The sequence below is a fragment of the Panulirus ornatus genome, chromosome 5, assembly GCF_036320965.1.
Source record: "Panulirus ornatus isolate Po-2019 chromosome 5, ASM3632096v1, whole genome shotgun sequence".
Taxonomy (NCBI): Eukaryota; Metazoa; Arthropoda; class Malacostraca; order Decapoda; family Palinuridae; genus Panulirus; species Panulirus ornatus.
Window position 1 is genome coordinate 23576357 of NC_092228.1, and position 27428 is coordinate 23603784.

The following is a 27428-nucleotide window of genomic DNA, read 5'->3' on the forward strand; positions in this document are numbered from 1 at the left end:
TGGAGCCATGGAAGCGCAGGTGAATCATAGGGTGGGGGAGGGGGCGAATGTTCTGGAAGCCTTGAAGAATGTGTGGAAGTCGAGAACATTATCTCGGAAAGCAAAAATGAGTATGTTTGAAGGAATAGTGGTTCCAACAATGTTGTATGGTTGCGAGGCGTGGGCTATGGATAGAGTTGTGCGCAGGAGGGTGGATGTGCTGGAAATGGGAAGTTTGAGGACAATCTGTGGTGTGAGGTGGTTTGATCGAGTAAGTAATAATAGGGTAAGAGAGATATGTGGTAATAAAAAGAGTGTGGTTGAGAGAGCCGAAGAGGGTGTTTTGAAATGGTTTGGTCACATGGAGAGAATGAGTGAGGACAGACTGACAAAGAGGATATATGTGTTAGAGGTGATGGGAGGGAGGGGAAGAGGGAGACCAAATTGGAGGTGGAAAGATGGAGTGAAAAAGATTTTGAGTGATCGGGGCCTGAACATGCAGGAGGATGAAAGGCGTGCAAAGAATACAGTGAATTGGAACGATGTGGTATACTGGGGTCGACGTGCTGTCAAAGAATTGAACTAGGGCATGGAAAGTTCTGTGGGGCCTGGATGTGAAAAGGGATATGTGGTTTCGGTGCATTATTACATGACAGCTCGAGACTAAGTGTGAACCAATGTGGCTTTTGTTGTCTTCCTAGCGTTACCCCGCACACATGAGTGGGAAGGGGGTTGTTATTTCATGTGTGGTGGGGTGGTGATAGAAAATAATAAAGGCAGACAATATGAATTATGTACATGTATATATATATATATATATATATATATATATATATATATATATATATATATATATATATATATATATATATATATATATATATATATATATATATATATATATATATACATATGTCTCTGTGTGTATATATATGTATATGTTGAGATGTATAGGTATGTATATTTGCGTGTGTGGACGTGTATGTATAGACATGTGTATGTTGGTGGGTTGGGCCATTTCCTTGGGCTACCTCTCTAGCGCGGGAGAGAGCAACAAAGCATAATAAATATGTATATTGTATATATATATATATATATATATATATATATATATATATATATATATATATATATGTATATATATATATATATATATATATATATATATATATATATATATATATATATATATATATATATATATATATATATATATATATATAAATATCTTTTTTTTTTGTTTTTTTTTTATACTTTGTCGCTGTCTCCCGCGTTTGCGAGGTAGCGCAAGGAAACAGACGAAAAGAAATGGCCCAACCCCCCCCCATACACATGTACAGACACACGTCCACACACGCAAATATACATACCTACACAGCTTTCCTTGGTTTACCCCGGACGCTTCACATGCCTTGATTCAATCCACTGACAGCACGTCAACCCCTGTGTACCACATCGCTCCAATTCACTCTATTCCTTGCCCTCCTTTCACCCTCCTGCATGTTCAGGCCCCGATCACACAAAATCCTTTTCACTCCATCTTTCCACCTCCAATTTGGTCTCCCTCTTCTCCTCGTTCCCTCCACCTCCGACACATATATCCTCTTGGTCAATCTTTCCTCACTCATTCTCTCCATGTGCCCAAACCATTTCAAAACACCCTCTTCTGCTCTCTCAACCACGCTCTTTTTATTTCCACACATCTCTCTTACCCTTACGTTACTTACTCGATCAAACCACCTCACACCACACATTGTCCTCAAACATCTCATTTCCAGCACATCCATCCTCCTGCGCACAACTCTATCCATAGCCCACGCATCGCAACCATACAACATTGTTGGAACTACTATTCCTTCAAACATACCCATTTTTGCTTTCCGGGATAATGTTCTCGACTTCCACACATTTTTCAAGTCTCCCAAAATTTTCGCCCCCTCCCCCACCCTATGATCCACTTCCGCTTCCATGGTTCCATCCGCTGACAGATCCACTCCCAAATATCTAAAACACTTCACTTCCTCCAGTTTTTCTCCATTCAAACTCACCTCCCAATTGACTTGACCCTCAACCCTACTGTACCTAATAACCTTGCTCTTGTTCACATTTACTCTTAACTTTCTTCTTCCACACACTTTACCAAACTCCGTCACCAGCTTCTGCAGTTTCTCACATGAATCCGCCACCAGCGCTGTATCATCAGCGAACAACAACTGACTCACTTCCCAAGCTCTCTCATCCCCAACAGACTCCATACTTGCCCCTCTTTCCAAGACTCTTGCATTTACCTCCCTAACAACCCCATCCATAAACAAATTAAACAACCATGGAGACATCACACACCCCTGCCGCAAACCTACATTCACTGAGAACCAATCACTTTCCTCTCTTCCTACACGTACACATGCCTTACATCCTCGATATAAACTTTTCACTGCTTCTAACAACTTGCCTCCCACACCATATATTCTTAATACCTTCCACAGAGCATCTCTATCAACTCTATCATATGCCTTCTCCAGATCCATAAATGCTACATACAAATCCATTTGCTTTTCTAAGTATTTCTCACATACATTCTTCAAAGCAAACACCTGATCCACACATCCTCTACCACTTCTGAAACCACACTGCTCTTCCCCAATCTGATGCTCTGTACATGCCTTCACCCTCTCAATCAATACCCTCCCATATAATTTACCAGGAACACTCAACAAACTTATACCTCTGTAATTTGAGCACTCACTCTTATCCCCTTTGCCTTTGTACAATGGCACTATGCACGCATTCCGCCAATCCTCAGGCACCTCACCATGAGTCATACATACATTAAATAACCTTACCAACCAGTCAACAATACAGTCACCCCCTTTTTTAATAAATTCCACTGCAATACCATCCAAACCTGCTGCCTTGCCGGCTTTCATCTTCCGCAAAGCTTTTACTACCTCTTCTCTGTTTACCAAATCATTTTCCCTAACCCTCTCACTTTGCACACCACCTCGACCCAAACACCCTATATCTGCCACTCTGTCATCAGACACATTCAACAAACCTTCAAAATACTCATTCCATCTCCTCTCACATCACCACTACTTGTTATCACCTCCCCATTTACGCCCTTCACTGAAGTTCCCATTTGCTCCCTTGTCTTACGCACCCTATTTACCTCCTTCCAGAACATCTTTTTATTCTCCCTAAAATTTAATGATACTCTCTCACCCCAACTCTCATTTGCCCTTTTTTTCACCTCTTGCACCTTTCTCTTGACCTCCTGTCTCTTTCTTTTATACTTCTCCCACTCAATTGCATTTTTTTTTTCCCTGCAAAAATCGTCCGAATGCCTCTCTCTTCTCTTTCACTAATACTCTTACTTCTTCATCCCACCACTCACTACCCATTCTAAACAGCCCACCTCCCACTCTTCTCATGCCACAAGCATCTTTTGCGCAATCCATCACTGATTCCCTAAATACATCCCATTCCTCCCCCACTCCCCTTACTTCCATTGTTCTCACCTTTTTCCATTCTGTACACAGTCTCTCCTGATACTTCTTCACACAGGTCTCCTTCCCAAGCTCACTTACTCTCACCACCTTCTTCACCCCAACATTCACTCTTCTTTTCTGAAAACCCATATTAATCTTCACCTTAGCCTCCACAAGATAATGATCAGACATCCCTCCAGTTGCACCTCTCAGCACATTGACATCCAAAAGTCTCTCTTTCGCACGCCTGTCAATTAACACGTAATCCAATAACGCTCTCTGGCCATCTCTCCTACTTACATAAGTATACTTATGTATATCTCGCTTTTTAAACCAGGTATTCCCAATCATCAGTCCTTTTTCAGCACATAAATCTACAAGCTCTTCACCATTTCCATTTACAACACTGAACACCCCATGCATACCAATTATTCCCTCAACTGCCACATTACTCACCTTTGCATTCAAATCACCCATCACTATATACACTATATGTGTATATATATATATATATATATATATATATATATATATATATATATATATATATTTTTTTTTTTTTTTTCTTTGTCGCTGTCTCCCGCGTTTGCGAGGTAGCGCAAGGAAACAGAAGAATGAAATAGCCCAACCCACCCCCATACACATGTATATACATACACGTCCAAACACGCAAATATACATACCTACACAGCTTTCCATGGTTTACCCCAGACGCTTCACATGCCCTGATTCAATCCACTGACAACACGTCAACCCCGGTATACCACATCGATCCAATTCACTCTATTCCTTGCCCTCCTTTCACCCTCCTGCATGTTCAGGCCCCGATCACACAAAATCTTTTTCACTCCATCTTTCCACCTCCAATTTGGTCTCCCACTTCTCCTCGTTCCCTCCACCTCCGACACATATATCCTCTTGGTCAATCTTTCCTCACTCATTCTCTCCATGTGCCCAAACCATTTCAAAACACCCTCTTCTGCTCTCTCAACCACGCTCTTTTTATTTCCACACATCTCTCTTACCCTTACGTTACTTACTCGATCAAACCACCTCACACCACACATTGTCCTCAAACATCTCATTTCCAGCACATCCACCCTCCTGCGCACTACTCTAACCATAGCCCACGCCTCACAACCATACAAAATTGTTGGAACCACTATTCCTTCAAACATACCCATTTTTGCTTTCCGGGATAATGTTCTCGACTTCCACACATTCTTCAAGGCTTCAGGATTTTCGCATCCTCCCCCACCATATGATCCACTTCCGCTTCCATGGTTCCATCCGCTGCCAGATCCACTCCCAGATATCTAAAACACTTTATTTCCTCCAGTTTTTCTTCATTCAAACTTACCTCCCAATTGACTTGACCCTCAACCATACTGTACCTAATAACCTTGCTCTTATTCACATTTACTCTTAACTTTCTTCTTTCACACACTTTACCAAACTCAGTCACCAGCTTCTGTAATTTCTCACATGAATCAGCCACCAGCGCTGTATCATCAGCGAACAACAACTGACTCACTTCTCAAGCTCTCTCATCCACAACAGACTTCATACTTGCCGCTCTTTCCAAAACTCTTGCATTCACCTCCCTAACAACCCCATCCATAAACAAATTAAACAACCATGGAGACATCACACACCCCTCCCGCACACCTACATTCACTGAGAACCAATCACTTTCCTCTCCTCCTACACGGACACATGCCTTATATCCTCGATAAAAACTTTTCACTGCTTCTAAAAACTTGCCTACCACACCATATATTCTTAATACCTTCTTTTTTTCAAACTATTCGCCATTTCCCATGTTAGCGAGGTAGCATTTAGAACAGAGGACTGGGCCTTTTAGGGAATATCCTCACCTGGCCCCCTTCTCTTTTCCTTCTTTTGGAAAGTTAAAAAAAAAACGAGAGGGGAGGATTTCCAGCCAAATCAAAGGTATAGGGTGTTTTGGCCGAGGTGGTGTTCAAAGAGAGAGGGTTTGGGAAAATGATTTGGTAAATAGAGAAGAGGTAGTAAAAGCTTTGCGGAAGATGAAAGCTGGCAAGGCAGCAGGTTTGGATGGTATTGCAGTGGAATTTATTAAAAAGGGGATGACTACATTCTTGACTGTTTGGTAATGTTATTTAATTTATGTATGATTCATGGTGAGGTGCCTGAGGATTGGCGGTATGCGTGCATCGTGCCATTGTACAAAGGCAAAGGGGATAAGAGTGAGTGCTCAAATTACAGAGGTATAAGTTTGTTGAGTATTCCTGGTAAATTATATGCGAGGGTATTGATTGACAGGATGATGGCATGTACAGAGCATCAGATTGGGGAAGAGCAGTGTGGTTTCAGAAGTGGTAGAGGATGTGTGGATCAGGTGTTTGCTTTGAGGAATGTATGTGAGAAATACTTGGAAAAGCAAATGGATTTGTATATAGCATTTATGGATCTGGAGAAGGCGTATGATAGAGTTGATAGAGATGCTCTGTGGAAGTTATTAAGAATATATGGTGTGGGAAGCACGTTGTTAGAAGCAGTGAAAAGTTTATATCGAGGATGTAAGGCATGTGTACGTGTAGGAAGAGAGGAAAGTGATTGGTTCTCAGTGAACGTAGGTTTGCGGCCGGGGTGTGTGATGTCTCCATAGTTGTTTAATTTGTTTATGGATGGGGTTGTTAGGGAGGTGAATGCAAGAGTTTTGGAAAGAGGGGCAAGTATGCAGTCTGTTGTGGATGAGAGAGCTTGGGAAGTGAGTCAGTTGTTGTTCGCTGATGATACACCGCTGGTGGCTGATTCATATGAGAAACTGCAGAAGCTGGTGACTGAGTTTGGTAAAGTGTGTGAAAGAAGAAAGTTAAGTGTAAATGTGAAAAAGAGCAAGGTTATTAGTTATAGTGGGGTTGAGGGTCAAGTCAATTGGGAGGTAAGTTTGAATGGAGAAAAACTGGAGGAATTAAAGTGTTTTAGATACCTGGGAGTGGGTCTGGCAGCGGATGGATGCATGGAAGCGGAAGTGAATCATAGGGTGGAGGAGGGGGCGAAAATTCTGGGAGCCTTGAAGAATGTTTGGAATTCGAGAACATTATCTCGGAAAGCAAAAATGGGAATGTTTGAAGGAATAGTTGTTCCAACAATGATGTATGGTTGCGAGGCGTGGGCTATGGATAGAGTTGTGCGTAGGAAGGTGGATGTGTTGGAAATGAGATGTTTGAGGACAATGTGTGGTGTGAGGTGGTTTGATCGAGTAAGTAATGTAAGGGTAAGAGAGATGTATGGAAATAAAAAGAGTGTGGCTGAGAGAGCAGAAGAGCGTGTTTTGAAATGGTTTGGTCACAATGAGAGAATGAGTGAGGAAATATTGACTAAGAGGATATATGTGTCAGAGGTGGAGGGAACGAGGAGAAGTGGGAGACCAAATTGGAGGTAGAAAGATGGAGTGAAAAAGATTTTAAGTTATCGGGGCGTAAACATGCAGGATGGTGAAAGGTGTGCAAGGAATAGAATGAATTGGAACGATGTTGTATACCGGGGTCGAAGTGCTGTGAATGGATTGAACCAGGGCATGTGAAGCGTCTGGGGTATACCATGGAAAGTTCTAGGGCCTGGGTGTGGAAAGGGAGCATTGGTTTCGGTGCATTATTACATGACAGCTAGAGACTGAGTGTGAACGAATGGAGGCTTTGTTGTCTTTTCCTAGCGCTACCTCGCACACATGAGGGGGGAGGGGGATGTTATTCCATATGTGGCGGGGTGGCGTTGGGAATAAATAAAGGCAGACAGTATGAATTGTATACATGTATATGTATATTGTGTATATGTATATGTCTGTGTGTGTATATATTTGTGTACATTGAGATGTATAGGTATGTATATTTGCGTGTGTGGACGTGTATGTATATACATGTGTATGTGGGTGGGTTGGGCCATTCTCATATCTGTTTCCTTGCGCTACCTCGCTAACGCGGGAGACAGCGACAAAGCAAAATAAATAAATAGAAATAAATATATATATATATTTATTTTCTTTTTCATACGATTCGCCATTTCCCGCGTTTGCGAGGTAGCGTTAAGAACAGAGGACTGGGCCTTAGAGGGAAAATCCTTACCTGGCCCCCTTCTCTGTTCCTTCTTTTGGAAAACTAAAAAAGAACGAGAGGGGAGGATTTCCAGCCACCCGCTCCATCCCCTTTTAGTCGCCTTGTACGACACGCAGGGAATACGTGGGAAGTATTCTTTCTCCCCTATCCCCAGGGATAAAATATATATATATATATATATATATATATATATATATATATATATATATATATATATATATATATATATATATATATATATATATATATATATATATATATATTAAATTTCATATTTTATACTTTTATATTTTATATCATTAAATTTTAGGGAGAATAAAAAGATGTTCTGGAAGGAGGTAAATAAAGTGCGTAAGACAAGGGAGCAAATGGGAACTTCAGTGAAGGGCGCAAATGGGGAGGTGATAACAAGTAGTGGTGATGTGAGAAGGAGATGGAGTGAGTATTTTGAAGGTTTGTTGAATGTGTTTGATGATAGAGGGGCAGATATAGGGTGTTTTGGTCGAGGTGGTGTGCAAAGTGCGAGGGTTAGGGAAAATGAGTTGGTAAACAGAGAAGAGGTAGTAAAAGCTTTGCGGAAGATGAAAGCCGGCAAGGCAGCAGGTTTGGATGGTATTGCAGTGGAATTTATTAAAAAAAGGGGGTGACTGTATTGTTGACTGGTTGGTAAGGTTATTTAATGTATGTATGACTCATGGTGAGGTGCCTGAGGATTGGCGGAATGCGTGCATAGTGCCATTGTACAAAGGCAAAGGGGATAAGAGTGAGTGCTCAAATTACAGAGGTATAAGTTTGTTGAGTATTCCTGGCAAATTATATGGGAGGGTATTGATTGAGAGGGTGAAGGCATGTACAGAGCATAAGATTGGGGAAGAGCAGTGTAGTTTCAGAAGTGGTAGAGGATGTGTGGATCAGGTGTTTGCTTTGAAGAATGTATGTGAGAAATATTTAGAAAAGCAAATGGATTTGTACGTAGAATTCATGGATCTGGAGAAGGCATATGATAGAGTTGATAGAGATGCTCTGTGGAAGGTATTAAGAATATATGGTGTGGGAGGCAAGTTGTTAGAAGCAGTGAAAAGTTTTTATCGAGGATGTAAGGCATGTGTACGTGTAGGAAGAGAGGAAAGTGATTGGTTCTCAGTGAATGTAGGTTTGCGGGAGGGGTGTGTGATGTCTCCATGGTTGTTTAATTTCTTTATGGATGGGGTTGTTAGGGAGGTGAATGCAAGAGTTTTGGAAAGAGGGGCAAGTATGAAGTCTGTTGGGGATGAGAGAGCTTGGGAAGTGAGTCAGTTGTTGTTCGCTGATGATATAGCGCTGGTGGCTGATTCATGTGAGAAACTGCAGAAGCTGGTGACTGAGTTTGGTAAAGTGTGTGAAAGAAGAATTTTAAGAGTAAATGTGAATAAGAGCAAGGTTATTAGGTACAGTAGGGTTGAGGGTCAATTCAATTGTGAGGTGAGTTTAAATGGAGAAAAACTGGAGGAAGTGAAGTGTTTTAGATATCTGGGAGTGGATCTGGCAGCGGATGGAACCATGGAAGCGGAAGTGGATCATAGGGTGGGGGAGGGGGCGAAAATTCTGGGAGCCTTGAAGAATGTGTGGAAGTCGAGAACATTATCTCGGAAAGCAAAAATGGGTATGTTTGAAGGAATAGTGGTTCCAACAATGTTGTATGGTTGCGAGGCGTGGACTATGGATAGAGTTGTGCGCAGGAGGATGGATGTGCTGGAAATGAGATGTTTGAGGACAATGTGTGGTGTGAGGTGGTTTGATCGAGTAAGTAACGTAAGGGTAAGAGAGATGTGTGGAAATAAAAAGAGCGTGGTTGAGAGAGCAGAAGAGGGTGTTTTGAAATGGTTTGGTCACATGGAGAGAATGAGTGAGGAAAGATTGACCAAGAGGATATATGTGTCGGAGGTGGAGGGAACGAGGAGAAGAGGGAGACCAAATTGGAGGTGGAAAGATGGAGTGAAAAAGATTTTGTGTGATCGGGGCCTGAACATGCAGGAGGGTGAAAGGAGGGCAAAGAATAGAGTGAATTGGAGCGATGTGGTATACCGGGGTTGACGTGCTGTCAGTGGATTGAATCAAGGCATGTGTATGGGGGTGGGTTGGGCCATTTCTTTCATCTGTTTCCTTGCGCTACCTCGCAAACGCGGGAGACAGCGACAAAAAAAAAAAAAAATATATATATATATATATATATATATATATATATATATATATATATATATATATATATATATATATATATATATATATATATATATGTATACATATATGTGTGTGTGTGTGTGTGTGTGTGTGTGTGTGTGTGTGTGTGTGAATTTTTTTGTGGCAATACATGGTAGACTTCCAAGGTGTTATTGGTTACCATGGCTACAGGCCCGACTGAGGAATTTCCTTAGATAGAAAAGGTCAAATGTGTCCACTATCAGCCGTGTTGCCACTTTCTGAATTCCTACAAGAATCCTCTCCACACGCATTTATATAACGGTAGGCCATACCTATATGAACTCTTATGTAAGGTTGTTGAGGCATTGGGCCATTTGCAAATGATGAGACCGCCTCAACAGTCTAAAGGTCATAGATTATTCTTGAAATACAAGAGTTAAGGGTCAGTAGGCTGGCGATGTGAACCTCTTGTCATTCGGTGATTCCGCCGTTTGTGGTACTCCTCGACGAGGCTAATTAGTTGAACAGTGACGCGGATGCATTAGCTAAGTCTACCATCCAACTTCATTCGTTTTCCTTCTAGTTTCACTAAAGAACACGTAAAAAGTAGGTGTAACAATTAACTGATAATTTACCTGAGGAAGACATTAGTGGTGTTCTAGTCATATAACGTTGTCCCACTGTCCAACCTTAACCAAGACACCTGTTGCAGTGAAAGAAAGGATTGAACTGATGACCTACCATAGAGCCAGGAAAACTGGAAATTTCTTATACATCCACTTTTTTCTGTTACTGTTAAGGGTTTGTGGCACTACGACCGAAGGGATAATCCCCACACACACTCGGTCGCGTTCTCCAGTCGTTTGTGTCTTACACGGTCGCTTTGAGGACTGATCCTGCATCTTCTCTCTCCATGTACTTTTTTCTGCTTCACCAATCGATCGTGCATCAGTCGATCTGTGTAGCCCTCGTCATGCACATTTGGTTGCTTCAGGTCGCCTTGGTCCATATGTCTCCCAGTCAGTTTAATATTTGACGAGGCTTATCTCTTTGGGAGTACTTTCCGAAGAAAGATCTTCGTTTATCTAGATATCAGCTAACATGACAATACTATTAAGAACACTTTTCCGATGCTGGACTTTGTTTTCAGTGAGGATGGCAGCGATTTCTTAACTGCCTGTTTCATTAGTGTTGGAGGACACATCCTATTGGGTTTATACATCTGGACCATACATGACTTATACTGTGTTGGTGATCTAATCCTAGGTTTTCATTTTATGCGAACACTTTCCAAGTATATTCAACCATAGTTTGTCTTACTACATGGTGAGTATGCCCTACCTTTATATAAGATTATCGGTTATAACAATACTTACCCCCTCAGTCACTTCTTACCCTCCTTCTAGTGACAAGCTACCTGCCTTTACAGTAGACCATGCCGCCCCTATAGCTTCTCTCATACTTGATTTCCTCATAGCGTAGGCGAGAGGTCTCTTGGTGACTGTTGCTGTCGGTTACTCAAGAGACGTAACTAGCCTTAAGCAAGACTCGATTGAATTGAGGGAGTCATTTACCTTGAGACGTGTGGATTTTTAGTAACTCACTGACATATCGCCTGGCTACTTCGGCTAAACGGAAGATGAAATTTGAAGAAGTTGAATATAGTGTGCATGTTCTTACATCCTAACCTCATCTTGGTGAGGGTAACGTGAACTTTAATCAATCGCGGCTCCAAATTAAAGGAAACAGAGGCCATTGCATGAAAGTACGTAAGAAACTTGTTAGAAAAGATATAGATTTATATGATAAATCCCACAGGTAAGGAAAATAAAATTCTGCCTTTGTACTACCACGTATCGGAGAAGGATGCTAAGGAAGGCGTGAACAGGGAGCTGGAAACCTTCCCTTTCTTTTATTTCAGTTTCTAAAAGAGGAAACAGAAGAGGAAGCCAAGCGAGTAGTGCTCATCATCTTCGAAAGCTCATATTGGGGTATTTGAATATGTGTAGATAAGAAGAGAGGAGCGATTGGTAGTATGTTTGAGGAACGGAAACTGGACGTTCTGGCTCTGAGTGAAACTAAGTTCGAGGGTAAAGGGAAGGAATGAGTTGGAAATCTTAGAAACAATATCAGGGATTGGTGAGAGTACAAGAACTAAGATAGAAGATGGGTGATCATTGGTGCTTATGCACCTAGTTATGAGAAGAAATATCACGAGATGCAAGTAATTTTGGAAGCAGCTGTGAGTTTCAGGAGTTACGGTGCACGATGCCGAGTATTAGTGAGGGGTGATCTAAATGGGAAGTTAAGTAACGTGGCAGTTGAGGATATATTTGTGCCCATGGGGTATTCACTGCTATGAATGGAAATGGTGAAGAGCTTGTGCATTTGAGTGCTGAAAAAAGACGTTTGGGAATACTTGGTTTGAAAAGGGAGATATACACAAGTATACATATTTGAGTCGGAGAGATGGCCAACGAGCATTATTTGATTACTTATCAGCGATAGACGAGTAAAAGAGACACTTCTCGATATAAACATATTGAGAGGGGCAGCTGGTGAGATCTCTGACCACTGCCTTGTGGAGGCGTGTTTGAAGATCTGTAGAGGTTTTCGTTAAGGAGGAAACAATGTCGTGGAAATGAGCTGTATGAGTAAGTGAGCTTGAAAAAAGAGTCTTGTGTGAAGCAATACCGAATGAGATTTATTGTAGGATGTCATAAGATGAAAACTGATAAAATGAGGAGAGTGGGTGAAGAACTGGAGAAATTTAGGAAAGCAGTAATGGCCTTTGCAAGCGGTGCATATGGCATACGAAAGATGGGAGATGGACGGATCAAACAGAGTAGTAAGCGGTGGGATGAACAAGTAAGGTTGCTGGTAAAAGAAAGTGAAAGACATTTTGGTGATACTTACAGAGAAGAAGTACAAATGATTGGGAGATGTACAAGAAAAAGTGGAAGGAGATCAAGAAACCTAAAAAGAGGGCAGATGAGAGTTAGGATGAGAAATTTTAATTAAACTTTGGGAGAATATAAAGATGTTCGAGAAGGAGGTAAAGTGTGTAAGACAAGATAGCAAATGGGAACGTCGGGTTCTGGGAGCGATAAAGAATGTTTGGAAAGAGAGAACTAAATCTAGGAGGGCAAACTAGCTGTGTTTGAGGGAATAGTAGTTCCATCAATATCATATAGTTTCGAGGCACGGACCAAATACAAGATTGTGCGGGGAGTGTTGGATGTGTTGGAAATGAAATGTTTAAGACTATATGAGGTGTGAGGTGCTTTGATCGAGTGAGCAATGAAAAGGTAAGAGAGATGTGTGGAAATAAAAAGAATGTGGTTGAAAAAGCAGAGGAAGATGTGTTGAAAAGATTTGGACATATTGCGACAATTGTTGAGGAAAGGTTGATGAAGAGGATATATGTGTCAAAAGTGTACAGAAGGAGAACCCGAAGACTAAATTAGAAGTGGAAGGATGGGAGGAAAAAACATCGATCGGGTCCTAAACATACCAGAGGGAGAAAGGCGAGCGCAGAAAAGAGTGAATTGCAACAATATGGGATACGGAAGTCGACGTGCCGTTAATGGACTGAGCCATGGAATGTAAGCTATGGAAAGGTCTGTGTGGATTGGGAGTTGTGTTTTCGGTTCATTACACATGTCAGCTTTTGTGTGGTTGCGAGGTGAAATGGCCTTCCTTCGTCTCTTTGTTGTCGCTACTTATCTGACGCAGGGGGCAGCGATCGGATGTGCGATAAAAAAAAGAATGTATGTACTATTTGATTTTACTTTTAGGAGTTTCGATGATTCTTTTATTTGTCAATTTTTTTATGGTGGGTGGGTGGTGGGGGGTGGGGGTTGGGTGATGTCCCCAAGGCTGTTTGATTTGTTAATGGATGTGGTGGTTAGGGAGGTAAATACAAGAGGTTTGGAGAGAGGGTCGGGTATGCAGTCCGTTTGGGATGAGAGAGATTGGGAAGTGAGTCAGTTGTTTTTCGCCGATGATACAACTCTGGTGGCTGATTCGAGTGAGAAACTGCAGAAGCTTGTGACTGAGCTTTGGGAAAGTGCGTGAAAGGAGAAAGCTGAGAGTCAATATGAATTAGAGCCAAATTATTTTATTCAGTAGGGTTGAGGGAGAAGTGAAGTGGGATGTAAATTTGAATGGAAAAAATGGAAGAAGTGAAGTATTTAGATATCTGTGAGTGGATCTAGTAGTGAGTGGAACCATTGAAGTGGAAGTGAGTCACAGGGTATGGGTCGGAGCAAAGGTTCTGGGAGCGATGAAAAATGTGTGGAAGGAAAGAACATTATCTCGGAGAGCAAAAATGGCTATATTTCAAGGAATATTAGTTACGGTTAAGAGGCATGGGCTATAGATTGGGTTGTACGGAGAAGGGTGGATGTGTTGGTAATGAAATGTTTGAGGACATCTTGTGTGAGGTGATTTGATCAAGTAAGTAATGAAAGGGTAAGAGAAACTCGTGGAAATAAAAAGAGAGTGGCTGAAAGGGCAGAAGAGTGTGTGTTGAAATGGTTTGGGCATATGGAGAGAATGAGTATAGAAAGATTAACAAAGAGAATATATGTGTCAGAGGTGGAGGAACAAGGAGAAGCGGGAGACCAAATTGGAGGTGGAAGGATGTAGTGAAAAAGATTTGCAGTGACTGGGGCTTGAACACACAAGAGGGTGATAGGCGTGCAAAGAATAAAGTAAATTGGAACGAAGTTGTTTACCGGGGTCGACGTGCTGTCAGTGGACTGGACCATGGCATGAGAAACGTTTAGGTCAAACCTTAGAAAGGTTTTAGAGGCCCGGATGTGGATAGGGAGCTGTGGTTTTGGTGCATTGCACACACACACACACACACACACACACACACACACACACACACACAAACAAACAAACAAACATTAAATAAGGTAGAAAAGAACTTATACGCAACAATCGGGGCAAACATGCTGCAAGAATACATATTAACTCACCATCGGCCGCTGGCCAGGGCCACGAGGAATAGACACGGACCTGAAACAATGAGACCCAAGAGGACAGCCAGCCAGGTCCACTGGTGGAAAGGGAACGACAGGGACTGCCAGCGGGGCAACGGAGGCTCAGTAAGGGCCATGAAGACCATCATCTGTGTTCAGAGACTTAAACAAGTGACTGTGTCTTGAGAGGGGTGGGCAAAAACAAAAGATCTTTCTTGAAATAAAAGGGAAAGGTTTATATAATTACAAAGAATGAGACAAGATTCATAAAGGATATGTCATGAATCAAATCAATCATCATTTCTTCACAGAGTTAAGATTATATATATATGTATATATATATATATATATATATATATATATATATATATATATATATATATATATATATACATACATATATATATATATATATATATATATATATATATATATATATATATATATATATATATATATATATATATATATATACATATATATATATATATATATATATATATATATATATATACATATATATATTTATTTCCTCGCGTGTCGTAGAAAGCGACTAGAGGGGACGGGAGCGGGGGGCCAGAAATCCTCCCCTCCTTGTATTTTTTTTTAACTTTCTAAAATGGGAAACAGAAGAAGGAGTCACGCGGGGAGTGCTCATCCTCCTCGAAGGCTCAGATTGGGGTGCCTAAATGTGTGTGGATGTAACCAAGATGTGAAAAAAGGAGAGATAGGTAGTATGTTTGAGGAAAGGAACCTGGATGTTTTGGCTCTGAGTGAAACGAAGCTCAAGGGTAAAGGGGAAGAGTGGTTTGGGAATGTCTTGGGAGTAAAGTCAGGGGTTAGTGAGAGGACAAGAGCAAGGGAAGGAGTAGCAGTACTCCTGAAACAGGAGTTGTGGGAGTATGTGATAGAATGTAAGAAAGTAAATTCTCGATTAATATGGGAAAAACTGAAAGTTGATGGAGAGAGATGGGTGATTATTGGTGCATATGCACCTGGGCATGAGAAGAAAGATCATGAGAGGCAAGTGTTTTGGGAGCAGCTGAATGAGTGTGTTAGTGGTTTTGATGCACGAGACCGGGTTATAGTGATGGGTGATTTGAATGCAAAGGTGAGTAATGTGGCAGTTGAGGGAATAATTGGTATACATGGGGTGTTCAGTGTTGTAAATGGAAATGGTGAAGAGCTTGTAGATTTATGTGCTGAAAAAGGACTGATGATTGGGAATACCTGGTTTAAAAAGCGAGATATACATAAGTATACTTATGTAAGTAGGAGAGATGGCCAGAGAGCGTTATTGGATTACGTGTTAATTGACAGGCGCGCGAAAGAGAGACATTTGGATGTTAATGTGCTGATAGGTGCAACTGGAGGGATGTCTGATCATTATCTTGTGGAGGCTAAGGTGAAGATTTGTATGGGTTTTCAGAAAAGAAGAGTGAATGTTGGGGTGAAGAGGGTGGTGAGAGTAAGTGAGCTTGGGAAGGAGACTTGTGTGAGGAAGTACCAGGAGAGACTGAGTACAGAATGGAAAAAGGTGAGAACAATGGAAGTAAGGGAAGTGGGGGAGGAATGGGATGTATTTAGGGAATCAGTGATGGATTGCGCAAAAGATGCTTGTGGCATGAGAAGAGTGGGAGGTGGGTTGATTAGAAAGGGTAGTGAGTGGTGGGATAAAGAAGTAAGAGTATTAGTGAAAGAGAAGAGAGAGGCATTTGGACGATTTTTGCAGGGAAAAAATGCAATTCAGTGGGAGATGTATAAAAGAAAGAGACAGGAGGTCAAGAGAAAGGTGCAAGAGGTGAAAAAAGGGCAAATGAGAGTTGGGGTGAGAGAGTATCATTAAATTTTAGGGAGAATAAAAAGATGTTCTGGAAGGAGGTAAATAAAGTGCGTAAGACAAGGGAGCAAATGGGAATTTCAGTGAAGGGTGCAAATGGGGAACTGATAACAAGTAGTGGTGATGTGAGAAGGAGATGGAGTGAGTATTTTGAAGGTTTGTTGAATGTGTTTGATGATAGAGTGGCATATATAGGGTGTTTTGGTCGAGGTGGTGTGCAAAGTGCGAGGGTTAGGGAAAATGATTTGGTAAACAGAGAAGAGGTAGTAAAAGCTTTGCGGAAGATGAAAGCCGGCAAGGCAGCAGGTTTGGATGGTATTGCAGTGGAATCTATTAAAAAAGGGGGTGACTGTATTGTTGACTGGTTGGTAAGGTTATTTAATGTATGTATGACTCATGGTGAGGTGCCTGAGGATTGGCGGAATACGTGCATAGTGCCATTGTACAAAGGCAAAGGGGATAAGAGTGTGTGCTCAAATTTCAGAGGTATAAGTTTGTTGAGTATTCCTGTTAAATTATATGGGAGGGTATCAATTGAGAGGGTGAAGGCATGTACAGAGCATCAGATTGGGAAAGAGCAGTGTGGTTTCAGAAGTGGTAGAGGATGTGTGGATCATGTGTTTGCTTTGAAGAATGTATGTGAGAAATACTTAGGAAAGCAAATGGATTTGTATGTAGCATTTATGGAGTTGATAGAGATGCTCTGTGGAAGGTATTAAGAATATATAGTGTGGGAGGCAAGTTGTTAGAAGCAGTGAAGTTTTTATCGAGGATGTAAGGCATGTGTACGTGTAGGAAGAGAGGAAAGTGATTGGTTCTCAGTGAATGTAGGTTTGCGGCAGGGGTGTGTGATGTCTCCATGGTTGTTTAATTTGTTTATGGATGGGGTTGTTAGGGAGGTGAATGCAAGAGTTTTGGAAAGAGTGGCAAGTATGAAGTCTGTTGTGGATGAGAGAGCTTGGGAAGTGAGTCAGTTGTTGTTCGCTGATGATACAGCGCTGGTGGCTGATTCGTGTGAGTAACTGCAGAAGCTGGGGACTGACTTTGGTAAAGTGTGTGAAAGAGGAAAGTTGAAAGTAAATGTGAATAAGAGCAAGGTTATTAGGTACAGTAGGGTTGAGGGTCAAGTCAATTGTGAGGTAAGTTTGAATGGAGAAAAACTTATATCTGGGAGTGGATTTGGCAGCGGATGGAACCATGGAAGTGGAAGTGGATCATCGGGTGGGGGAGGGGGCGAAAATTCTGGGAGCCTTGAAGAATGTGTGGAAGTTGAGAACATAATCTCGGAAAGCAAAAATGGGTATGTTTGAGGGAATAGTAGTTCCAACAATGTTTTATGGTTGCGAGGCGTCGGCTCTGAATAGATTTGTGCACAGGAGGGTGGGTGTTTTGGAAATGAGATATTTCAGGACAATATGTTGCGTATTGCTGTTTGATCGAGCAAGTAATAATAGGGTAAGAGAGATGTGTGGTAATAAAAAGATTGTGGTTGAGGGAGCAAAAGACGGTATTTTTAAATGGTTTGGGCACATGGAGAGAATGAATGAGGAAAGATCTACAAAGAGGATATATGTGTCAGAGGTGGAGCGAACGAGGAGAAGTGGGAGACCAAATTGGAGGTAGAAAGATGGAGTGAAAAAGATTTTGAGTGATCGGGGCCTGAACATGCAAGAGGGTTAAAGGCGTGCAAGGAATAAAGTGAATATGAACGATGTGGTATACCTGGGTTGACGTGCTGTCAATGGATTGAACCAGGGCATATGAAGCGTCTGGTGTAAACCATGGAAAGATCTGTGGGGCCTGGATGTGGAAAGGGAGCTGTGGTTTCGGTTCATTATTACATGAGAGCTAGAGACTGAGTGTGAACGAATGTCGCCTTTTTTTTCTTTTCCAAACGCTACCTAGCACACTTGAGGGGGGAGTGGGTTGTTATTTCATATGTGGCGAGATTCGCGATGGAAATGAATAAAGGCAGACATTATGAATTATGTATATGTGTACATAAGTATATGTCTGTGTGTGTATATATATGTATACGTTGAGATTTATAGGTATGTATATCTACGCGTGTGGACGTGTATGTATATACATGTGTGTGTGTGTGGGTTGGGTCGTTCTTTCATCTGTTTCCTTGCGCTACCTCGCTAACGCGGGAGACAGCGACAAGAGAAAAATTCTGCGATTTTGACAAATTGGCGTCAAATATTGCATGATACAAATTATCACTATAATTATTTGCATGTTACAAAATCTACATATACATATACTGCAGAATACACTTGAAGAAGCCTCATGTCTCATGATGTAAAGAGTTTTTACCGAAGTAATCAGAGATGCTGTACCATTCAGCTGTATTCATATATCTATAGATTTCTGCGTTTCACGAGATGAATGCTTCTAATGTAAATGATGGAAGTGGCAGTAGTTAATCACTATGTAGAGAGACAACAGCGTCCCTCTCAATGATTTGAAATATGTACCTCCGTCCTGTATGGAGAGGTCACATCCACCACTTGCAACCAGTGGCTGGAGACGAACAAGTTGGCAAGTCCAATGTCAGCTTCTTGTCTCTGAAGCTGACCCATTAATCCATACCAAGATCCATTTCCTAACTCCTCACCCCAAGTCTCTCCTGAAAGAGTTAGAAATCCATGAGCATACCCTTCAAAACTCCGAGTTAAATAAACCAATGATATCATATGCGAGAAACTTGTATGATAGTTGTAAATGGTCCTTTTTGCTGCTTGGTGACATGAGAAGTAGATTACCTATTTCGGAAGGCAGACTCAATCAAATCTGACTAACGACTAGATTTCCAGGAACAAGATATATCACATTGTAATTCTCACCCATGGAAATACACCAACTTAAAAGATTAGAAACCAAAATTAGTAACCCATCTTGTAAGATACAATAACTTCAGTAGTCAATTGAGGTTCCAGATAACAAGTAGGTGAATTATTCTATTTACTGCCAATAACTAAATTATATATATATATATATATATATATATATATATATATATATATATATATATATATATATATATATATATATATATATATATATATATATATATATATTATCCCTGGGGATAGGGGAGAATGAATACTTCCCACGTATTCCCTGCTTGTCGTAGAAGGCGACTAAAAGGGAAGGGAGCGGGGGGCTGGAAATCCTCCCCTCTCGTTTTTTTTTTTTTTAATTTTCCAAAAGAAGGAACAGAGAAGAGGGCCAGGTGAGGATATTCCCTCAAAGGCCCAGTCCTCTGTTCTTAACGCTACCTCGCTATCGCAGGAAATGGCGAATAGTATAAAAAAAAAAAAAAAATATATATATATATATATATATATATATATATATATATATATATATATATATATATATATGCTTTTATTTATTCATTTATTCATTTATTTTCCTTTGTCGCTGTCTCCCGCGTTAGCGAGGTAGCGCAAGGAAACAGACGAAATAATGGCCCAACCCGCCCACAAACACATGTATATAGATACACGTCCACACTGGCAAATATACATACCTATACATCTCAACGTATACAAATACATACACACACAGACATATACATATATACACATGTACATAATTCATACTGTTTGTCTTTATTCATTCCTATCGCCACCCCGCCACATATGAAATAACAACCCCCTCCACCCGCATGTGCGCGAGGTAGCGCTAGTAAAAGACAACAAAGGCCACATTCGTTCACACTCAGTCTCTTTTTGTCACGTATGATGCACTGAAACCACAACTCCCTTTCCACATCTAGGCCCCACACAAATTTCCATGTTTTACCCCAGACGCTTCAGTCGCCCTGGTTCAATCCAATGAGAGAACGTCGACTCCGGTATACCATATCGTTCCAATGCACTCTATTCCTTGCACGCCTTTCACCCTCCTGCATGTTCAGGCCCCGATCACTCAAAATCTTTTTCACTCCATCTTTCCACCTCCAATGTGGCCTCCCACTTCTACTCGTTCACTCCACCTCTGACACATATACCCTCTTGGTCAATCTTTCCTCACTCATTCTCTCCATGTGACCAAACCATTTCAAAACACCCTCTTCTGCTCTCTCAACCACACACTTTATAGTTCCACACATCTCTCTTACCCTATTATTACATACTCGATCAAACCACCTCACACCACATATTGTCCTCAAATATCTCATTTCCACCACATCCACCCTCCTTCACACAACTCTATCTATAGCTCACGCCTCGCAACCATATAACATTATTGGAACCACTATTCCTTCAAACATACCCATTTTTGCTATCCAAGATAATATTCTCGACGTCCACACAATGTTCAATGCTCCTAGAACTTTCGCCCTCTCCCCACCCTGTGATTCACTTCTGCTTCCATGTTTCCATCCGCTGCCAAATCCACTCCCAGATATCTAAAACACTGTTTCCATCCGCTGCCAAATCCACTCCCAGATGTCTAAAACACTTCACTTCCTCTAGTTTTTCTCCATTCAGACTTACCTCCCAACTGACTTGTCCCTCAACCCTACTGTACCTAATAACCTTGCTCTTATTCCCTTTTGCTCTCTGCTTCCTTCTTCCACATACTTTAACAAACTCAGTCACCAGCTTCTGCAGTTTCTCACACGAAACAGCCACCAGCGCTGTATCATCAGCGAACAACAGCTGACTCGCTTCCCAAGCTCTCTCATCCACAACCGACAGCATACTTGCCCCACTTTACAAAACTCTTACTTTTACCTCCCTAAAAATCCCATCCATAAACAAATTAAACAAGTATGGAGACATCACACACCCCTGCCGCAACCAACATTCACTGAGAAACCATCACTTTCTTCTCTTCCTACATGTGTATAAGCCTTACATCCTCGATAAAAACTTTTCAATGCTTCTAACAACTTGCCCCCCACATCATATATTATTAAAACCTTCCACAGAGCATCTCTATCAACTCTATCATATGCCTTCTCCCGATCCATAAATGCTACATACAAATCTATTTGCTTTTCTAAGTATTTCTTACATACATTCTTCATAGCAAACACCTGATCCACACATCCTTTACCACTTCTGAAACCACACTGCTCTTCCCAAATCTCATGCTATGTACATTCCTTCACCCTCTCAATCAATACCCTCCCGTATAATTTCCCAGGAATTCTCAACAAACGTATACCTCTGTAATTTGGACACTCACTTTAATCCCCTTTTCCAATGTAAAATGGCATTATGCAAGCATTCCCCCAATTCTCAGGCACCTCACAATGAGTCGTACATACATTAGATAACCCTACTAACCAGTCAGCACTACAGTCACCCCCTTTTTTAATAAATCCCACTTCAATACCATCCAAACCACCTGCCTTGCCGGCTTTCATCTTCCGCAAAGCTTTACAAACTCTTCTCTGTTTATCAAATCATTATCCCTAACCCTCTCACTTTACACACCACCTCGACCAAAACACCCTATATCTGCCACTCTATCATCAAACACATTCATCAAACCTTCAAAGTACTCACTCCATCTCCTTCTCACATCACCACTACTTGTTATCACCTCCCCATTAGCCTCCTTCACCGAAGGTCCCATTTGTTCCCTTGTCTTACGCACTTAATTTACCTCCTTGCAAAACATCTTTTAATTCTCCCTAAAATTTAATGATACTCTCTCACCCTAACTCTCATCTTCCCTCTTTTTCACCTCTTTCACCTTTCTCTTGACCTCCTGCCTCTTTCTTTTATAGTCCTTCCGGTCATTTCCATTATTTCCCTGCAAAAATCGTCCAAATACCTCTCTCTTCTCTTTCACTAATAATCTTACTTCTTCATCCCACCACTCACAACGCTTTCTAATCTGCCCACCTCCCACGCTTCTCATGCCACAAGCATCTTTTGCGAAAGCCATCACTGCTTCCCTAAATACATCCCATTCCTCCCCCACTTCCCTTACCTCCTTTGTTCTCACCTTTTTCCATTCTGTACTCAGTTTCAACTGGTACTTCCTCACACAAGACTCCTTCCCAAGCTCACTTACTCTCACCACTCTCTTCACCCCAACATTCTCTCTTCTTTTTTGAAAACCTCTACAAATCTTCACCTTCGCCTCCACAAGATAATGATCAGACATCCCTCCAGTTTCACCTCTCAGCACATTAACATCCAAAAGTGTCTCTTTCGCGCGCCTACCAATCAACACGTAGTCCAATAACGCTCACTGACCATCTCCCCTATTTACATACGTATACTTCTGTATATCTCTCTTTTTAAACCAGGTATTCCCAACCACCAGTCCTTTTTCAGCACAAATACGTACAAGCTCTACACCATTTCCATTTACAACACTGAACACCCCAAGAACACCAAATATTCCCTCAACTGCCACATTACTTACCTTTACATTCAAATCCCCCATCACTATAACCCGGTCTCATGCATCAAAACTACTAACACACTCACTCAGCTGCTCCCAAAACACTTCTCTTTCATGATCATTCTTCTCATGCCCAGGTGCATATGGACCAATAATCACCAATCTCTCTCCATCAACTTTCAGTTTTACCCATATCAATCTGGACTTTACTCTCTTACACTCTATTACATAATCCCACCACTCCTGTTTCAGGAGTAGTGCGACTCCTTCTCTTGCTCTTGTCCTCTCACTAACCCGTGACTTTACTCCCAAGACATTCCCAAACCACTCTTCCCCTTAACCCTTGAGCTTCGTTTCACCCAAATCCTAAACATCCAGGTTCTTTTCCTCAAACATACTACCTATCTCTCCTTTTTTCTCATCTTGGTTACATCCACACACATTTAGACACACAAATATATATATATATATATATATTTTTTTTTTTTTTTTTTTTACTTTGTCGCTGTCTCCCGCGTTTGCGAGGTAGCGCAAGGAAACAGACGAAAGAAATGGCCCAACCCCCCACCATACACATGTATATACATACGTCCACACACGCAAATATACATACCTACACAGCTTTCCATGGTTTACCCCAGACGCTTCACATGCCTTGATTCAATCCACTGACAGCACGTCAGCCCCGGTATACCACATCGCTCCAATTCACTCTATTCCTTGCCCTCCTTTCACCCTCCTGCATGTTCAGGCCCCGATCACACAAAATCTTTTTCACTCCATCTTTCCACCTCCAATTTGGTCTCCCTCTTCTCCTTGTTCCCTCCACCTCCGACACATATATCCTCTTGGTCAATCTTTCCTCACTCATCCTCTCCATGTGCCCAAACCACTTCAAAACACCCTCTTCTGCTCTCTCAACCACGCTCTTTTTATTTCCACACATCTCTCTTACCCTTACGTTACTCACTCGATCAAACCACCTCACACCACACATTGTCCTCAAACATCTCATTTCCAGCACATCCATCCTCCTGTGCACAACTCTATCCATAGCCCACGCCTCGCAACCAAACAACATTGTTGGAACCACTATTCCTTCAAACATACCCATTTTTGCTTTCCGAGATAATGTTCTCGACTTCCACACATTCTTCAAGGCCCCCAGAATTTTCGCCCCCTCCCCCACACTATGATCCACTTCCATGCTTGTGGCATGAGAAGAGTGGGAGGTGGGTTGATTAGAAAGAGTAGTGAGTGGTGGGATGTAGAAGTAAGATTATTAGTGAAAGAGAAGAGAGAGGGATTTGGACGATTTTTGCAGAGAAAAAATGCAAATGAGTGGGAGATGTATAAAAGAAAGAGACAAGAGGTCAAGAGAAAGATGGAAGAAGTGAAAAAGAGGGCAAATGAGAGTTGGGGTGAGAGAGTATCATTAAATTTTAGGGAGAATAAAAAGATGTTCTGGAAGGAGGTAAATAAAGTACGGAAGACAAGGGAGCAAATGGGAACTTCAGTGAAGGGCGCAAATGGGGAAGTGATAACAAGTAGTGGTGATGTGAGAAGGAGATGGAGTGAGTATTTTGAAGGTTTGTTGAATGTGTTTGATGATAGAGTGGCAGATATAGGGTGTTTTGGTCGAGGTGGTGTACAAAGTGAGAAGGTTAGGGAAAATGATTTGGTAAACAGAGAAGAGGTAGTAAAAGCTTTGCGGAAGATGAAAGCCTGCAAGGCAGCAGGTTTGGATGGTATTGCAGTGGAATTTATCAAAAAGGGAGTGACTTTATTATTGACTGGTTGGTAAGGTTATTTAATGTATGTATGACTCATGGTGAGGTGCCTGAGGATTGGCGGAATGCGTGCATAGTGCCATTGTACAAAGGCAAAGGGGATAAGAGTGAGTGCTCAAATTACAGAGGTATAAGTTTGTTGAGTATTCCTGGTAAATTATATGGGAGGGTATTGATTGAGAAGGTGTAGGCATGTACAGAGCATCAGATTGGGGAAGAGCAGTGTGGTTTCAGAAGTGGTAGAGGATGTGTGGATCAGGTGTTTGCTTTGAAGAATGTATGCGAGAAATACTTAGAAAAGCAAAAGGATTTGTATTTAGCATTTATGGATCTGGAGAAGGCATATGATAGAGTTGATAGAGATGCTCTGTGGAAGGTATTAAGAATATATGGTGTGGGAGGCAAGTTGTTAGAAGCAGTGAAAAGTTTTTATCGAGGATGTAAGGCATGTGTACGTGTAGGAAGAGAGGAAAGTGATTGGTTCTCAGTGAATGTAGGTTTGCGGCAGGGGTGTGTGATGTCTCCATGGTTGTTTAATTTGTTTATGGCTGGGGTTGTTAGGGAGGTAAATGCAAGAGTTTTGGAAAGAGGGGCAAGTATGAAGTCTGTTGCGGATGAGAGAGTTTGGGAAGTGAGTCAGTTGTTGTTCGCTGATGATACAGCGCTGGTGGCTGATTCATGTGAGAAACTGCAGAAGCTGGTGACTGAGTTTGGTAAAGTGTGTGAAAGAAGAAAGTTAAGAGTAAATGTGAATAAGAGCAAGGTTATTAGGTACAGTAGGGTTGAGGGTCAAGTCAATTGGGAGGTGAGTTTGAATGGAGCAAAACTGGAGGAAGTAAAGTGTTTTAGATATCTGGGAGTGGATCTGGCAGCGGATGGAACCATGGAAGCGGAAGTGGATCATAGGGTGGGGGAGGGGGCGAAAATCCTGGGAGCCTTGAAGAATGTGTGGAAGTCGAGAACATTATCTCGGAAAGCAAAAATGGGTATGTTTGAAGGAATAGTGGTTCCAACAATGTTGTATGGTTGCGAGGCGTGGGCTATGGATAGAGTTGTGCACAGGAGGATGGATGTGCTGGAAATGAGATGTTTGAGGACAATGTGTGGTGTGAGGTGGTTTGATCGAGTAAGTAACGTAAGGGTAAGAGAGATGTGTGGAAATAAAAAGAGCGTGGTTGAGAGAGCAGAAGAGGGTGTTTTGAAATGGTTTGGGCACATGGAGAGAATGAGTGAGGAAAGATTGACCAAGAGGATATATGTGTCGGAGGTGGAGGGAACGAGGAGAAGTGGGAGACCAAATTGGAGGTGGAAAGATGGAGTGAAAAAGATTTTGTGTGATCGGGGCCTGAACATGCAGGAGGGTGAAAGGAGGGCAAGGAATAGAGTGAATTGGATCGATGTGTTATACCGGGGTTGACGTGCTGTCAGTGGATTGAACCAGGGCATGTGAAGCGTCTGGGGTAAACCATGGAAAGCTGTGTAGGTATGTATATTTGCGTGTGTGGACGTATGTATATACATGTGTATATACATATATATATATTGGAAAAGGATCACAATTTTGCGCATGATAAGATATTCCTATGAGTTCACGGGGAAAATGAGACACAATGAGTTACCGAGTGCACTTTCGTGTAATAATCACATCATAACGGGAGACACAAGAGAGAAATATATCAGCCAGTTGATATGAATTGAAGAGAGGAATCTAGGGCGCCATTTGGTAAACATGTAATTGTCCAAGATGTAAAACGAGCGTTCATAAACTTATCATTTTACAAATTTTATCAACAATAAAGTTATCTAATCTGTATAGACTCTCACTAATTTTAACATAATAATTCTTTGTGTATTCAATGATAGAAGATTCAATGACATTTCTCGTGGTAATAGAGTTAGAAGTAATAACTGAGATGGCATTACTCTTGTCAATACAATGATCATAGTTTTTAACGTGATTAAACAAGGCATTTGATTCTTCTCCCCTTCTTATACTATATTTGTGTTGGTTAAGTCTAACAGAAACATCCTTACCAATTTGCCCAACATAAAACTTATCATAATTTCTACATGACACTTTATACATGCACCCAGGAGAATTTTCTGGTGAATTCCAGGTTAAGATATAGTTTAAAGTATTATTGTGTCTAAAGGCAAAATTTACATTGAAGGATTGGAGCAACATGGGAAGAAAAGTAAAATCATTATCAAAAGGGGAGAACTAAGAGATTCTTGATGTCAATGGGAGGTTTGGCTCAAGTCTATAAAATGATTTCTTTGCTAACTTAAGGGATTTATTAATGAAAGATCTAGGGCAATTTAACTTAGATTCAATAGAATATATCTCCTCAAACTCATCATTAATAAACTCTCGACTGCAAATACTTAATGAGCTAAGGAACATGATTGAAATGATGATAGTTTAACTCTGCCATACTTTGATGAGTGATAATGGATATATTAGCATACATTGGTAGGTTTTCTGTATATGCTAAACTTAAACTTGTTTCCTTGCCTATGGATCATGCAATCTAAAAATCGGTAACATACCTTTATTCTCATTATCTACAGTAAATGTAGTGGAAGATACTAAATTGTTAAGTAAGGGGAGAAATATTTGCAAATTTTCACTTGTTGGCCAAACACAAAGAACATCATCTACATACCTCAACCAAATT

At 41.2% G+C, this 27428-nt stretch overlaps 1 protein-coding gene across 1 annotated transcript in view; it reads right to left on the reverse strand.

Annotated features, from left to right (window-relative positions):
* The window catches only part of LOC139746780 (probable glutamate receptor), a 93313-nt gene that overhangs the window by 50335 nt on the left and 15550 nt on the right, over positions 1-27428 (reverse strand). Inside the window, exons 3-4 of the mRNA XM_071658322.1 lie at positions 19060-19211; positions 14737-14888 (exon numbers count right to left, since the gene is read on the reverse strand). Of these exons, the coding sequence (XP_071514423.1) occupies positions 14737-14888; positions 19060-19211 (304 nt within the window). The remainder of the gene's footprint in view (positions 1-14736; positions 14889-19059; positions 19212-27428) is intronic.